Genomic DNA, 16,332 nt, shown 5'->3' on the forward strand with positions numbered 1-16,332 from the left:
GAGAACATGCAAACTCCACACAGAAATGCTAACTGAGCCAAGGTTCGAACCAGCAACCCAGCGACCTTCTTGCTGTGAGGCGACAGCACTACCTACTGCGCCACTGCCTCGCCCGCATCCGACTTTGTGAAGTTATCAATGATTTATTTGACCTGCTTCACCATTGATATTGGGAGGATAACCTGCTATAGAAAGACCATGCATTTAATTCAATTAGAATAATTTATGAGTTATACTGTTGTATATGCTGGTCATAAATATGCCTTGACAACATTTTAAAGATGCTAAATGTAAGTTGTTTCTTGTGTTAAATACCTTTTTTGATTGCCAATTTGTGAATAAAAAATAAAAAACGAGATCTTCTTAATCTTACTTCAAAATTTTTGAGTTGGCAGCTAATTCAGTTGCATTTGTAAGGTTTTAGTTTGATTTGCTCACCCCCCCAATGATGCTTTGGTAGCATGAATCCTTTTAAAAATCATGTATTTTTTTACAAATTAGCCACTTTTTTGACTATGTAAAAAAAAGTTCTTTATGAGATTTTCCCAGACTTCCTTATAAAATCCTAATATTTCTATGAAAATTTAGTGAAGTTTATTCATAAACTAATTTCGGGAGGATCACGTGCTTATGATTTATCACGGCTGGTCTTGAATTTGTTAATCAGTATCTTCCAATCATTCGAGACCTAAGCCACTATAAATAACCACAGTTTTCAATTCACTTTATCTTCGTTTGGAAGAAACCCCCCTCCTCCCCTTTTTCCTCCTCCTTTACCGTTGATCGGACGGCACGGCGGCCCAGTGGTTAGTACTGTGAGCCCTAGGACCGGCGCATGTTTTTGTGAGGAGTTTGTATGTTCTCCCCGTGTCCGCGTGGGTTTTCCCCGGGTGCTCCGGTTTCCTCCCACCATCCAAACACATTCAATATACATAAAAACCAAGCATTTATCTAACCCTTGTGTTCCCTTAGCTACAGCAGCGGGGGAGTTCTGAGATCCACCGAGCTCGGGCTCCTCTCTCGCTCTGCCAAACGGGAGGAAGCCCCGGACTTGAGGAGTCCTTGAGCTTGGGGCTCTCCCCCGGGACAGCATGCCAAACAAGCTTTTATAAATCATCAGCTAAGTGTGAACTCTTGAAATGCTGAAAAAGCAAGTCTGTAGGCTACAGTAATGTCAATGTGTCAAGCAAAGAATGGATTATTTCCGCTCTTTCCATATTAATTATAGTGCCATCTACATTCGAAAGTCTTAAATACGCTTTGTTAACCGCAGAGCCTGATCAAACATATCCGTATCATTATTATCAGATGTTTTCATGTAGCTTTCTCTCTGTGTTTTGGTTGTGTTGGTTTTATTATTGTGAAGCAAACACACAGTGCATATTTATATGATATTTTAAGACAGAAAGAATCCTTAGATGCTTTTATCCCTTCACATATGGACAGTAGAAACACAGTGTATTAACATATGGACATCTGTCTCCATACTCAGCTGAAGGAAAAGGCCAAATATTTGTTCTCTTCGATTTTTCTTTCACATTTGTTCAATTTCCAATAAACTCCTTTCTTTTCCACACAACTCACTGATTGATTTGATTCAAGAACGAACCCGGTGGTGGACACCGCAACTAAGGGCCTACTCACACTATGCCATCCATACCATGCCCAGGCCCGTTTCCTGGATCGTTTGAGAAGTGTGAGTGTGCTAAATCGGGCTCAAGCACGGTTTACTTGGCTGGCCCTGGCCCCGTTGAAAGAGGTGTGCCTGAGCGCGGTTCACTTGGGCTTTGGCGCGGTACGCTTGTGTGTAAGTCCAAAACGCACCAAAGCCCGAAACTGAAAGCGATACGTGACTTTTAAGGGGTTGTTTCATATGGATTTGTTAATCAATCTTACTGTTCGGTGAACGCAAACTGCCGTAGTTTATTAAAGACTAGAACTCCTCACAGCACTACAGCTGCACGGCTTCAGCAGACCTCCTCATTCCTGCAGCACAAGAGCTTTATGATTGTTTATGAGCGCCAAAAGTGGCGGATCTGTTCGGTGAAATATCTGACTGCGTGTCACTGCATCCCTAAGGACTGTTTGGCGAAATATTTAACTGCATATCACTGCATAACAAACGACTAAAACGATATAACTAGATAAATCTCCACTGTGCTGCTGAGTGAGAGAGCGCTTCTCACTGAACAGCGCAGCAGCGATGACGTAATCATGCCGAGGCCTATTTGTGGTGTGAGTGCGGGCCGTCTGGAAAGACGGGAGGGGGGACAAGCGTGCTTTGTCCTGGTTCGAGGCAACTGTACCTAGTGTGAGTACGGCCTAAGGGATACGGTCAAGCCTAAGAAGGAGTCCTGGCTTGGTAGACTTGTAGTACTCCTGAGGCAGCTGATGGGTACCAAAAGGTATGCAGCAAGCTGCAGCCTGGGTAGTCGTGGAGGCAAAAACTCAGGCCTGGGGAAGAGTTTGGGGAGACCATGTAGGAAGACTCTCAGTTGGACTTAACGAGATTAAGCAAACTGTCTTGGGAAACAGTTCCACACCAACACTGTTTATAGTGGACATGGGGAACTGTTGAACATGAAATGCTTAGAGCATCCCACTGACATGCCTTCCATTGAGGAAGCAGACACTAGACAAGTCTCTGGATGATGTGCTATCTTGGCTGACACCCCTCTACAACTTCACATGGAAGTCGGGACTTGCGGAGACCAGTGCAGTGCAGGGCTGCCCTTTGTCGAATTTCAAAGCTCAGCCTTGGGACGATGGGGGTCTGGTTCGGGGATTTCATCTCTGCTATTTGTTGTCCTGTTGTCTTCGTCTGATTTGGACCTCCTGCATGCACAGGTATGAGGGTGAGAATTAGCACCTTCATGTTCGCCGCCATGGTGTTCAACCAGAAAAAGGTGGCTTGCCATCCCATCTCCAGATTGGAGGAGAGTCCTTACCCCAGGTGGAGGAGTTCAAGTATCTTGGGGTTTTGTTCACAAGTGAAGGAAGGATGGAACACAAGATTGACAGGCGGATCGATGCAGCAGCAAAAATGTGGTCAATCGAAAATGAACAAGCTCAAAATTGGAATGTTCCACAGTTTGATATAATATGATATTTACTTTCTTTTCTTCATCTATGTTAAGCTGCTTTACACCAATCTACACTGTAAAAAGCACTATAGAATTCATTCATTCATTCATTCATTTTCTTGTCGGCTTAGTCCCTTTATTTATCCGGGGTCGCCACAGCAGAATGAACCGCCAACTTATCCAGCAAGTTTTTACGCAGCGGATGCCCTTCCAGCCGCAACCCATCTCTGGGAATCCATAGAATTCAAATTAATTTAATTGAAAAATCCTAATTACAAAAACATCTAAATACCGAAAGCACAAATAGCACAAATATTATTTTTACACCAGAATTCTCTCACTGGAAATCTGAAAAAAAATAATAATAATAATAACCAACAAGCTGATCGTGTCTTACCATAGTGAATGAGATTAAGCCTATCTTCTTTGTTCAGCATTGACTTCAGACTCTGAAAAATAAAGAGTGGACCTTAATTTGGTCAATTATTCATGAAAAGTTAGCCTTAGACTAGTTAAACTTGACAGTGTATGCATCCACTTACCTCAAAGCTAATATATTGTTTCTTCCATTCAGGGATCATTTGTAAAGATGAATGTTCAGAAAATGTCATTTGGACTGCTTTACCAGCACTGAGTGTGAGACTTCCAGGCTTTCTGCAGGTGTGTGTGTGTGTGTGTGTGTGTGTGTGTGTGTGTGTGTGTGTGTGTGTGTGTGTGTGTGTGTGTGTGTGTGTGTGTGTGTGTGTGTGTGTGTGTGTGTGTGTGTGTGTGTGTGTGTCATAACAATAGAAAGTATGAGACGTGGAGGCAGGGCAGTCACAGTGCAGGAGCACAGAGAATCACTGAAGCCATGTATAATTTAATGGGTCGTCTAAGCATTTTAACACACTTGTCATGAACTTGTATATCCATAATCCTACGTAAAAGCTCACATGCAATGTTTTAAACTAAAATATTAATAGATTATTTTCTAAAGGGAAAACAAATCTGCTATTTACGAGTAATTTTACAGTGGATATTTAATGAATAAATTGTATTTCACAATTCACAAACATTCCAAAGTAGATTTTTTTTTATTAATTCAAAGTAAAGTGACAAATCACCTGGAGAAACACAAGTCAATTATGTTTATAAAATCAAGAACATGATGGTGAAAATGTATTTAACGAATTTGTATTTTTAATATCTAAATAATAGATGAACGCAGGCATATATATTTAACAATGAACACCTGCTTGCTTACAAGTATAACAAATAGACAGACGCACAGTATTCATTCATTCATTTTCTTTCCAGCTTAGTCATTTTATTAATATGGGGTAACCACAGCAGAATGAACCACCAGCTTACCCAGCATGTTTTACACAGCGGATGCCCTTCCAGCTGCAACCCAACACTGGGAAACACCAATACACACTAATTCACATACACACACACTACGGCCAATTTACCTATATTTAATTCACCTACATTACTAAACAATGTGACCAATAAGTACGAATAAAACCATAAAATGACAAATAAAAGTCCCTGCAGATGCAAGGCTTTAGAGAATTCAATGAATTCATAAGAGTAAGAAATAGGGCATCCTGAAGTATTTTAGAAACAGGTCATATAGTCCCCGTTGAGAAGACGCTCTGAAACAAAGAACAACGTTTACATTGTCGGTCATATAGTCATCAAATAAATATGAACTCAAATGCTGTTGTGAAGCTTGTATGATATAACAGCTAAAGTTACAATCATGCCTTCTGAGCATTTGGAATGATCACACAAATCAGTGTGTAAAGTGTAACATGTTGATTTTATTGTAGTTTTCACAGTTCTCCACGTCTACAAAAAAAGAGAAGTACCTGAAACAGCTTGTGCTCCTGAAAAGCTGCCTTTTACAACATGAGAAGACAACTAAATTATTCACAGTTCTAGTTCAGGGAACATCCTACAAGACACAAGTGACGTTGCAAATGTCTTGTACAAAATAAAAGGCAACTGTTTGACACACTTTGGCCACACTAGACTATAAACAGTACAATAAGGTTTCGTTTGTTAACATTAGGCTATATGCATCATTGAACTTACAATGTTAACACATACAACTATCGGAAACCATTTTTACATCTTTTATTTATTTTCAACCATTCGTACACTGTAAAACTAATTTTTCCTGAGGCGTTTTTTAGTTGAATCAACTTAGTCATGTCAACTTACATCACTCAATTTGACTAAAAATATTAAGTTAAACTTTGTATAACTCAAACAATTTAGTTTAAACTTTATTAAAATAAAAATATTTGCTGTCTTGACCTTAAATTTTTTTTTTCAGTGTTTGTGTTCTCCTTCATGTTACCTTTTCTGTAATTTTGTGCAACATTAAGCTATATATGGCTAAAATCCTTGTCAGGCATATTAATATTGATCAATCGATGACATATTAAGAGACTATTAAATGATTGACGTATATATATATATATATATATATATATATATATATGTATAGTAACACTTTACAAGAAGGTTAATTAGTTAATGCATTTACTAACATGAACTAACCATGAACAACATTAGTACAGCATTTATTAAACATGATTGAACATTTACTAATGGATTATTAACATCCAAGTCCGTGCTTGTTAACATTAGTTAGTGCACCCTGAATTAAGATGAACTAACATTGAGCAGCTGTATTTTCATTAACTAACGTTTACTAACAACAATAAATACTGTAGTAAATGTATTGTTCATTGTTTGTTCAAATTAGTAAATGCATTAATTAACATTACCTAATAAACCTTATTGTAAAGTGTCACCATATATACACACACACATACATATATACTGTACATATATACTGTACATACATATATATATATATATATATATATATATATATACATACATACATACATACATACATACATGCATATATACATATATGTACACACATATACACATATACACACACACGCACACACACACACACACACACACACATTATATATATATATATATATATATATATATATATATATATATATATATATACATACATACATACATACATACATATATATATATATATATATATATATATACACATACATATATATATATATATATATATATATATATATATATATATATATATATATATATATATATATATATATATATATATTTTATTTCATCTAAATTTTAACATTTTATTACACATCCAATACATTTACTGTGTTTTCTATGCATATAAATTACTGTGATAACTTGCACTTCTGTGATGGCACCATTAATGCTAAAAAGTCCATAGAGATTTTGGAGCCCAATATGTTGCCCTATTTTTCAGGAACACCATGTGTATTTCAACAAGACAATGCAAAATCACATTCTACACACTTTACAAAGTTCTGGAGGATACAGGTATATGACTGGCCTGTCTGTAGTCCTGACCTGTTTCCAATAGAGAATCTGTGACGCATTTTGAAGTCTAAAATGCAACAACAAAGACCCGTTACTTTTGCCTACCTTAAGATTAAAATGATATATTATTTCATCTATCTTTTGACATTTTATCACACTTACAATACATGTATTGTGCTTTTTATGAATAGAAATCCCTGTGGTGATGCAGACACTAAAACTGATGTCTCATTTTTGACCCATTAATAAATGTTGATTTAACATGAACTTTAATGTACAGTAGTTAAGCAATGTTACCAAAGGAAACCTTCTGATTAGCAAAAAAACGCACTGTTTAAGTGATTAGTTACTATGCTAAAAAAGTGAGTAAACCAGTTGCCTTAAAAGCGATTATTTACTTAAAGTGAGTAAATTTGTTGTAACTTGGGACTGTTAGGTTTACTTAATTTTTATAATTATGCACAGTTTGTTTGCTTAATAATTTTAAAGGGAACCTATTTTCCCCCTTTTACAAGATGTAAGACAAGCCTTTGGTGTCTGCAGAATGTGTCTGTAAAGATTCAGCTCAAAATACCCATCAGATCTGTCCATTTTGGTGTCTGAGTATAGTGTAGCGATTTTTGTAGCTTTAAATCCAAATGAGTTGCTTCTCTCCACCCACCATTTCCACATTCGTGTCTGCTTCTCCTGCATTACAGCAGATAAACAGCAGTCAGTGATAGAGACAGACATGGATAAAGCTTAAATACCAACGCAATCTCACGGCAATCCGTTGCTTTTTGATTTAGTGACTAATTTGTATGAAATCGTACAATCTAATTCGTACAATTTAGAACTATTTGCCCATCACCCAATGACAGTTGGGGTTAGGGATGGGGTTAGGTGCCACGCCTCCTTTTTAAAATCATACATTTTTGTACGTCTGAACTCGAATTAGCCACTAAACTGACAAAAACGTAAAATACTTACGTTTCCTCGTGAGATCAGGCTGGAAATACAGCTCATTAGTCAAAAATACCAAGTAAGTTTATTTAATGTATTTGTGGTGGAGTTTATTCAAGCCTTTCTGAAATGATGAGTCTCACAAAATGCCGTACACAGAAACACATGTAAATGCGGGTTTACTGACACCATGCATGTCTTTGTTGTTTTGAAAAATCAACTTAATCTTATAAACCTTGTCAAAAGTTGGAACAGAAATTTCAATCCCAGTTTATTTGCAAAAAATGTTCTATGGACATGTCTATACATGTTATTATAGCAACATGGTGCCTGTCAATCAATTTGGTGGGTGGGGAAAACAGCACTCCTGCTTCACATTGTGGTGGGCCTCCAAATCACTGGAATTTAGGTCCTTTTAACGTCAGTAAATAATAAAAAAGGAGACTTGTTGGGTTTATAAGACAGCTCTGTCCAAACAGCTTACAAAAGATGATTGTCATCATAGATGCCCTTTAAGTCAACGGGTTTACTCAGGTTTTTCAAGTAAAGCCAACTAATTGCTTTTTTTACAGTGTTTACCACACAATCAACGTACATAACGTGTTAGCAAATGATTTTAAGTTAATGTATAAGGCAACATTTTAAGTATGCAAAGGCCACACGGTTTTTTATATCTTACTAAAAATATTCAAAAACAAAACACAATAAGAATGAATTAAACAATAAGTCATTAATAAATACACTTTGTTCATTCATACTTGTAAATCAGTAACCCTGTTTTAGTATTATTCTGACTTGCTTCATGCACTTTGGGTAAATAAAATATGAACTGCTGGGTTAAAATGATCAAGATTGCCATATTTTACCCAAATTCACCTATTTTTATTCATGTCAAATCATTTCGGTTCAAGTTGGAAGGAAAAATCCTTCATGGGATCAATATTTCGGGGGAATGACCATAATGGGCTCCCCGTTTCTAGGCCGCCACATCAGAACCTGGGCATCGTTGGCGTTAGGCTTAACCAAGGCATTGATTGGGATGGGTTCATTGTGAGTTTGGACTTGAGGCTGTTCCTGGACCAGTGGCTCCACGACTGTGGCTCTTTGACCCAGAGGCCTCTTGGGGTCCACTTTAACGCAGATCTGCATCCTCCAGCGGATGGTCCGGAGCAGCACCATCTCAGCAGTGGTTTCGTTCATAGCCACCAGCCAGGTAGTGAAGCGCTGGTCCCTCTGGATGGCACTCAGAAGAGGAGGGCTGCTGGTGGTGCCCACCGGGACACTCCACGTCACACTCGGGCAGAAGTTGTCGTTCATGCTGACAGTGAGTTTGGTGCTCTTTTTGGTGGGACCCACTATGGTGTACATCTCAGTGGTGCAGCCGTACCAGGGGTAGTTCACGCCATCCGAATCACTGATGGCCTGTATTTGCCCACATCTCAACTCTGGCAGCTCCCAGCTGGATCTGAAGAGGGAAGATGACACTTGTCTTTCAAATGAGAAGTATCTTGAAGGGGGCGGGGCCTGTCAGGTACTAGAAAGCATTTGATTGGTTGCGATTTGAGGGAATGATGCACAAATAGAAAGCCCCGCCCCCTACTCAATACATCGCCATACTGAAATGAAAGTCTTTGTAACTTATGATTCACACAGACTTGAATACTGGAATATTGTCATCCATGAAAACATACTGAGTAATGCAACTCAAAAAATCCTGTCTTTTTTCTGGGAGATTTCAGTTCCTTCACTCAAAATTCATTTCAAAAAGTGCATAAAGCAAACAAGAATTTAATCCATATGCATCAAGATGTTTGGTTAGAGTCTTCAGAAGACACACGGTCATGTTATAAGATGAACAGATTTGATTTATTCTTCAATACTAGTTTAACAACAGACTAATCATCATGTAGACGTTAGACATGTTTGGACGTCTATTAGACATCTTTTAAAAACAAAAGAGAATTGTCTGCTTTTGTATTTGTCTATTTCGTGACTTATTCTTCACGTACGAGCTGACGCAGTTATGGTAATCTTTTTAGCTCGATACTTCCAGTCTCATTTACTTCCATTGATTTCCAAGCAATAAACACAGCTCGTTAAGCTGCTCAATGTTGCAAACTGATATTTTCTTATTATGTTATTCTACTTGTTATGTATAGTCATGAACATACTCGTGTTTAGAGCAAGTAGTTTGACCCAATTTCTGCTGTTCATTATTCCTAGGCATTTCTCCCATAGTCAAATCATTTGGAAGTCCTCAAACAAGCGCAAAAACGAGCACATTTTCGCATGACAGAATAAGGTAGATTGTTAGATGTCTATTATAATTTCACTTTTATTTAGCCTTGTTTTAGCAAAAGTCTATGTTTGGAAGTCTATTAGTTGTATTTTGAAAATAAAAAAAGCCTGCTTTTTCTCATTGCATGCTTGATTACTAGTTTATTTTTGGACCATTTTTAGATGTCTATTATTTTTTTTTATTTAGCCTTGTATTAGCAAAAACGTCTATGTTTGGGCGTCTATTAGATGTATTTTAAAAAACAAAAAAAATTGTCTTGTTTTGAATTTATATCTGTCTATTTAATGACTAGTTTATGTTTGGGCTATTTTTAGATATCTATTAAGTTTTTTATTTACATTTAGCCTAGTTTTAACTAATATGTCTATGTTTGGACGTCTATTAGATGTATTTTAAAAAACCTAAAATGCCTGACTAGTTAATTTTTGGACTATTCTAGATGTCTATTAAATTTTCACTTTCATCAAGCCTTGTATTAGCAAAAACATCTATGTTTGGACGTCTATTAGATGTCTTTAAAAATGGCTTCTTTTTTGCATTTGTTTCTGACAAATTATTTTTAGGTTTGGACTATTTTTAGATTTTTATTTTAATTTAGCCTTGTTTTAGCAAATACGTCTATGTTTGAACGTCTATTAGATGCACTTAAAAAAACAACAACTTTTTTTTGTATTCGTATCTCTCGATTTATTGACTAGTTTATTTTTGGAATACTGCTAGACGTCTATTCGATTTTTATTTTTATTTAGCCTTGTTTTTACAATTATCTATCAATAGTCTATGTTATGACGTCTATTAGATGTATTTTTTTAAAGCCTGCTTTCTGTATTTGTATCTGTTTATTTGATGACGTTTATTTTTAGATTTCTTTAAGTTTTTAATTTTCATTTTGCCTTGTATTAGCAAAAATGTCTATTAGATGACTTTTAAAAAAAACAAAGCCTGCTGGGAAATGTCTAATTCATACAAATTATATATGCAATTTGCATACCATTATTGGCGGCATGAGCAAAAAGTACAAAACTATATGAATGAAATATAAATTTATAGAAATTAGCCACTAAATTAAAGTTACAAATTACCCATGGATTGTGTAGATCATATTCAAATTTTGCATACTACAGACCTGATTGCTAAAATTTATAAATTAGTTTGTTAAACTCAAACAAATGTTCTTGCTTGGGCTTCTGACCTATACCTAAAAAATGTATACTTTAAATTGTTATTTAAAGAAAGGTTTATTGGGGAACCTAAAAGGCTTTTTCTAAGACATAAGTGCATATATCCCTTATTTGCAAGAGACTGAATATTAATGTCAAGGGAATTTGAATAGTCAATCTTGGTGCAAATAAAGCCTTCAGCTAGTTTTCTCAGGACTCACCCTCTAGTAAATGGTAAGTCCTTTGTCCTGCTTGGGGTGTGTTCAACTTTTTCTGCAGTTCAGGAAACAATCCCAGGAAATTGGTTCACAAACATTACTAACATCCTGAGAAATCACTTTTACATAGTCTCACATGCCACCCAAACTACACATGTAGGAGAAAGCAGCATCATTATTTATAGTAATCATCATGGATCTAAATAGTTTATAAAAGTTGTCTTAATATACAGTTGAAGTCAGAATTATTAGCCCTCCTGAATTATTAGCCCCCCTCTTTAAAGGTGGGCTAATAATTCTGACTTCAACTGTATATACATGATACACATATATACATGTTTTTTGCCCAATATGATATATACAGTCAGGTCAGGAGCTGTCACTAGGTCAGTATCTTTTAAAAGGTACACATTTGTACCTGAAATGGTGCATATTGGTACCTTAAATATACAAATTAGAACCTTAAGCGTACATATTTGAAGCTTGTGCTTCATCCCGCTCCATTTTCGAGCATGTTAAATTTTTATAAAATGTAAAATTTATAAAATGTATTTATTTGTTTTTTTAAGACATTTTATGTATAATACTTCTGTTTGAAAAAAAAAATAAATAAATAAAATTAAATACATATTTGTACCTAAAAAGTAGAAACATACCAAATTAATGATAGCTCATATGCCTTTCTTTCTGAGAGATATAAGTTGTACTATTTGTGTAATTTCTCTACATTTCCAATGTTGACTAATAGTTGTTCAACTTTTAAAAATATTGTATTAGTAATAGATACTAGCTCTCAAAGAAAACAAGCAGAAGGGTAATGAGTGGGACAAAAAGCGGAAACAACATTTTAAAAGATTTATTATATTATTAGAAATTTATATATATACAGTACCTGTATATAAAAAACAATAAGTATTTACTATTATTTTATTTCTGCTTTTTTAGAGAAGCATTGATTTAAAGTGAAGTAATATTTACTTTCAAGGAAATATGGTCACAAATATTTGTGTCCGCATTAAAATAAATTGACAAGAGTGTGTGTGTGTATGTATAATATATATATATATATATATATATATATATATATATATATATATATATATATATATATATATATATATATACAGTTGAAGCAGAATTATTATACCCCCTTTGAATTCTTTTCTTTTATTTCTTTTTTAATTTTTTTCCCCAAATGATGTTTAACAGAGCAAGGAAAACTTCACAGTATGTCTGGTAATATTAATTCTTCTGGAGGAAGACTTATTTGTTTTATTTAGGCTCGAATAAAAGCAGTTATACATTTTTTAAACACCATTTTAAAGGCAAAATTATTAGCCCCTTTGAGCATTTTTACAGACTGTCGACAGAACAAACCATCATTATACAATAACTTGCCTAATTACCCTAACCTGCCTAGTTAACCTAATTAACCCAGTTAAGTCTTAAAATGTCACTTTAAGCTGTATAAAAGTGCCTTGAAAAATATCTAGCAAAATATTATTTATTGTCATGATAGCAAATATAAAATAAATTAGTGATTAGAAATGAGTTTTTAAAACTATTATGCTTAAAATTGTGTTGAAAAAAAAATCTTCTCTCCGTTAAACAGAAATTGAGAAAAAAATTAACAGGATCTAATAATTCAGGGGAAATAATAATTCTGACTTCAACTATATATATATATATATATATATATATATATATATATATATATATATATATATATATATATATATATATATATGCAAAACATAATAATAAATTAAATTAAAATGTCCCCATTAATGTTTCAAAATACTTGTTAAAAAATTTAATTAACATCTTACTAATTCTGACCTGTTTAATAAAATATACAAAAGATATGTGATCGTTCTAAATTGTAAAATTATAAATAATTTAATACGATTAACACTTTTAAAACTATAGTGATTTGAAAGGTTGTGAAGTATAAATATTTCAATTAGCCTACAACACTGTTAACAATTGTTGTAAATTACACTGTATTTAACTGTTATATGAACTGTATTTTGTTGGACAGTTATGCATTACTGTATTTTAAAGTTGCACAGTGAAAATAACCATATTTTACAGTAAAGATACATTCAATACTGTGAATACATTTACAATGTAAATGTCATATTTTTGCTGTAATTGATATACTGTAAGTTGCTGGCGAACTGCTGCCAATAAGTTACTGTAGATTGTACAGGAAATTGTTAACAGTGTAGTATTTTGAGGCTTGTGATTCTTTAATAGTCTTTTAATACATGCCATCAAATGATTATTGTTCTAAGTAAGCATTTAAATATGCACAACATTTGATATATTCCATAAATAATATATAGTAAAAACGTAAAACGGACACGTTATAACATGGAGGCTTTTTTAAAAAAACACTATTAATGTGTTGACGCTTATTTTTATGACAACTTCATGGACACTGATGCCAATAAAGGACTTAAAGAGTAAGACTGTTAAGCTGTAAATATTAGTTATATATTCAAGAACCAGCTGCTTTTGTTTTTAATTAAAGCCCTCACCAATAAAAGCACCAAAAGACTATTCATATTGCGTTATGTGAACTCACTTACACTCCTTCGTTTCCATATATATTGAAGAAGTCCATCTGATTGCAAGCCTGAATCCATCCAACAGTCCAGATCTCTTTGCAAAGCATCGGTGGCACCTGCACCTGAGCGGATGCCCTGAAGTAAGGCGTGCGGTACCGCAGAACCACGTTTGAGGACTCATCCAGGACCGTCGGACTGGGATCGATGGAGGCTTGCAGCTCCAGGACTGTGATGTTCTCATGAAAACTTGGCTTGAGTTTGACACTCTGCACACATCCCATGGTAGTAGAGGCTCTTAGGAGCGGTGGCACAAACACCCATCAGTATCCAAAAGAAGACAAATTCATGATGATGGAAAAAAGTCTCTGGTAACAAGATCACTGGATCACCTTGTATTTCTTGTAATCTCTCCCAACACAAATCCCAGGTCTTTTCCCTCTTTCAGTCGAGCAAACATATAACAACAAACCTTACATGTTCAATCCAGTAATAAATAACTACGACGTGTTGGTTTCCCTCAAAAATAGCATATATGATGTCAGCTCATATGTCGTCTGTATTTAAAATCAGAAATGTTTGAGTAGCACCTGTTAGGTGTCGTCCAATTGTGCGGCATTACGACCTGTTATTACGCTCCGCTCCTGTCAAAAGTCGCATGTCGTCGAGTCGCTCCATATTTCAGAAAGTTCATCCGGATGACAGGACAAATAAGCAACATTAGACTTACTTTGCGTTTTTTTTATTCCACTGACTAAGGCTTTTTTACAGCTCGAGCTGCACGCCGCGTCTTCTAGCATAAGTTAAGTCCAAAATTGTGGGTGTCAAATTAATTGCCGGTGTTGTGTGATTTTCCGCCTCATTTCTGAGAGGTTTAAAAAGGGCGACCAGTCGGGTTATTTTGTGTCGCCCTTGCCCTATTATAAGGGTGGTCAGGTTCCTCTGGTGTAATACAATACTTCAGCTGTTGGCTTTTTTTATCCAAGCGGCTTAGAATTAGACTTCCCTTCTTGGCGACGTTTTGCATCCTGGGTAGTGTAGTTTTAAAGCAGGGACACAGACGTTAAGCCAGTCAACTATTTCACTAAACACAGTCCAGGCCCGTAACCAGCCTGGCGAAAGGGCTGGTTATTTATTTTCTCAAAATGTCGACTTTTTTGCAGTTATTCACCTCATTTTCTATTTAATTAGGATGTTTAAATACTCCTAAAAGTGGTATTTGAAGCACTATTTTTAGCTAGATTAGCTTGTTGTATCCTTTATTTTTGATGTACCAAAATATTTCCTAAAGATTTATAATATACAAATACAAAAGCATCGCGATTTTCTTCTAGCCTCTCTTGAAAATTCACCAAACAACAACAGCCTAACTAGTATAAATAGCAAAAGTCAGCCTAAGGCACTCGAAAAATGTGGAAAGAAATATTAAGCTTTTACTGACATGGCTATTTCTTAAAACTGTGCCTACATGTTTTGATAACACCTGACTTCAACAGGGTAACCTGATGTAGCCGCAGTTTTAAGGAACAATAAAGGCTTTTTATTATTTTTTCCACATTTTTTAGTGCCTTTTTTAGTGTCTAATTTGGATGTTTATTCTGATTAATCCCTTACACAAAGAGCACCGACACATTATGAAAACTGAAAACTTTTTGTTTGATTTTGGATTTTTATACACAGCCTAATAAGTATTAAAATGAACTTTAATAGGCTGTTTTTGGTCCTTGGAACCTTTTCATTCATTTTTTTTTCTCTCAAAAATAAGGTTCAAGATTTAAAATAAGTTAGACTACTTGTAAAATGTAACAAGTCGATCAATAGTGAAAGTTGACCACTTAAGTCATATTGTGCGATTTCTTAAAACCTTCGATGGGTTATTTCCACAATTTATCATGACATAGCAGACAAAATAGGTCAAATGAGAATATAATGGCATAAATTCTGGACCAATGGCAAATTCTGGACCACCCGAACCCCCCCTGGCTACGGGCCTGAAGTCTACACTGTAAAAAATGCAGGGATTAATGCAAATGGATTAAGTTAACTTTACAGATTTAACAAATGTATGTAGATTGAACCGAAAAGAAAAACAAGTTGTCAAAAAACAAGCTCATTTTAAATGAGTAGTTTGTACAAGCAACAATATTTTCAGTGTATAGTGCACAGTATAAATGAGTTTAAAAAAGTAAATGAATAAAAAGTCAGTATAGACAATACATTTGGTATTATTAGATGCTAATAAGTTACACTCACCGGCCACTTTATTAGGTACACCTCACTAGTACCTGGTTTGACCCTCTTTTGCCTTCATGCATGCCTTAATCCTTCGTGGCATAGATTCAACAAGGTACTGGAAACAATCCTCAGAGATTTTGGTCCATATTGACATGATAGCATCATGCAGTTGCTGCAAATTTGTGGCTGCAAATGCATGATGTGAATCTCCCATTCCACCACATCCTTAAGATGCTCTATTGGATTGAGGTCTGGTGACTGTGGAGGCCATTTGAGTACAGTGAACTGGAAATAATTTTTACAAAATAAAATTAGTTGCCTATACGCCCCAATGAATATGCAAAAGTATAATAAAGTGGAAGTCAAGAAATCCATAAAAATAGATACAATTATGTCAGTTGTAGTTTTTATTAT

General features: G+C 35.1%; 2 protein-coding genes across 8 annotated transcripts in view; both read right to left on the reverse strand.

Annotated features, from left to right (window-relative positions):
• LOC141385662 (solute carrier family 53 member 1) overlaps positions 1 to 4,547 on the reverse strand; it is a 25,682-nt gene extending 21,135 nt beyond the window's left edge. Inside the window, exons 1-2 of one of the 5 annotated variants that reach the window (XM_087254556.1) lie at positions 3,626 to 4,547; positions 3,481 to 3,532 (exon numbers count right to left, since the gene is read on the reverse strand). In XM_087254556.1, coding sequence (XP_087110682.1) covers positions 3,481 to 3,532; positions 3,626 to 3,694 — 121 coding nt within the window. In that variant the 5' untranslated portion in view covers positions 3,695 to 4,547. The remainder of the gene's footprint in view (positions 1 to 3,480; positions 3,533 to 3,625) is intronic. The other 4 variants (XM_087254557.1, XM_087254558.1, XM_087254559.1 and 1 more) reach the window with 4 other exon arrangements.
• Positions 4,548 to 4,868: 321 nt separating this feature from the next.
• Positions 4,869 to 14,635, reverse strand: fam78aa (family with sequence similarity 78 member Aa). Of its 3 annotated transcripts, XM_087252137.1 has the most exons (3): positions 13,708 to 14,635; positions 6,469 to 8,901; positions 4,869 to 5,585 (listed from the first exon to the last, which is right to left on the reverse strand). In XM_087252137.1, exons 1-2 carry the CDS (start codon positions 13,965 to 13,967, stop codon positions 8,373 to 8,375), a joined length of 789 nt encoding a protein of 262 aa, XP_087108263.1. In that variant the 5' UTR covers positions 13,968 to 14,635; the 3' UTR covers positions 4,869 to 5,585; positions 6,469 to 8,372.
• Between the last annotated feature and the right edge of the window lie 1,697 nt (positions 14,636 to 16,332).

Source organism: Danio rerio, chromosome 5, assembly GCF_052040795.2.
Source record: "Danio rerio strain M-AB ecotype USA chromosome 5, GRCz13ab, whole genome shotgun sequence".
NCBI classification, from domain to species: Eukaryota; Metazoa; Chordata; class Actinopteri; order Cypriniformes; family Danionidae; genus Danio; species Danio rerio.

Coding starts and splice junctions, on each gene's coding strand:
- fam78aa (XM_087252137.1), bottom strand. CDS start 13,967: ATGGGATGTGTGCAGAGTGTCAAACTCAAGCCAAGTTTTCATGAGAAC. Junction 8,902..13,707: donor ATATATGGAAACGAAGGAGT/GTAAGTGAGTTC, acceptor TTCCCTCTTCAG/ATCCAGCTGGGAGCTGCCAG.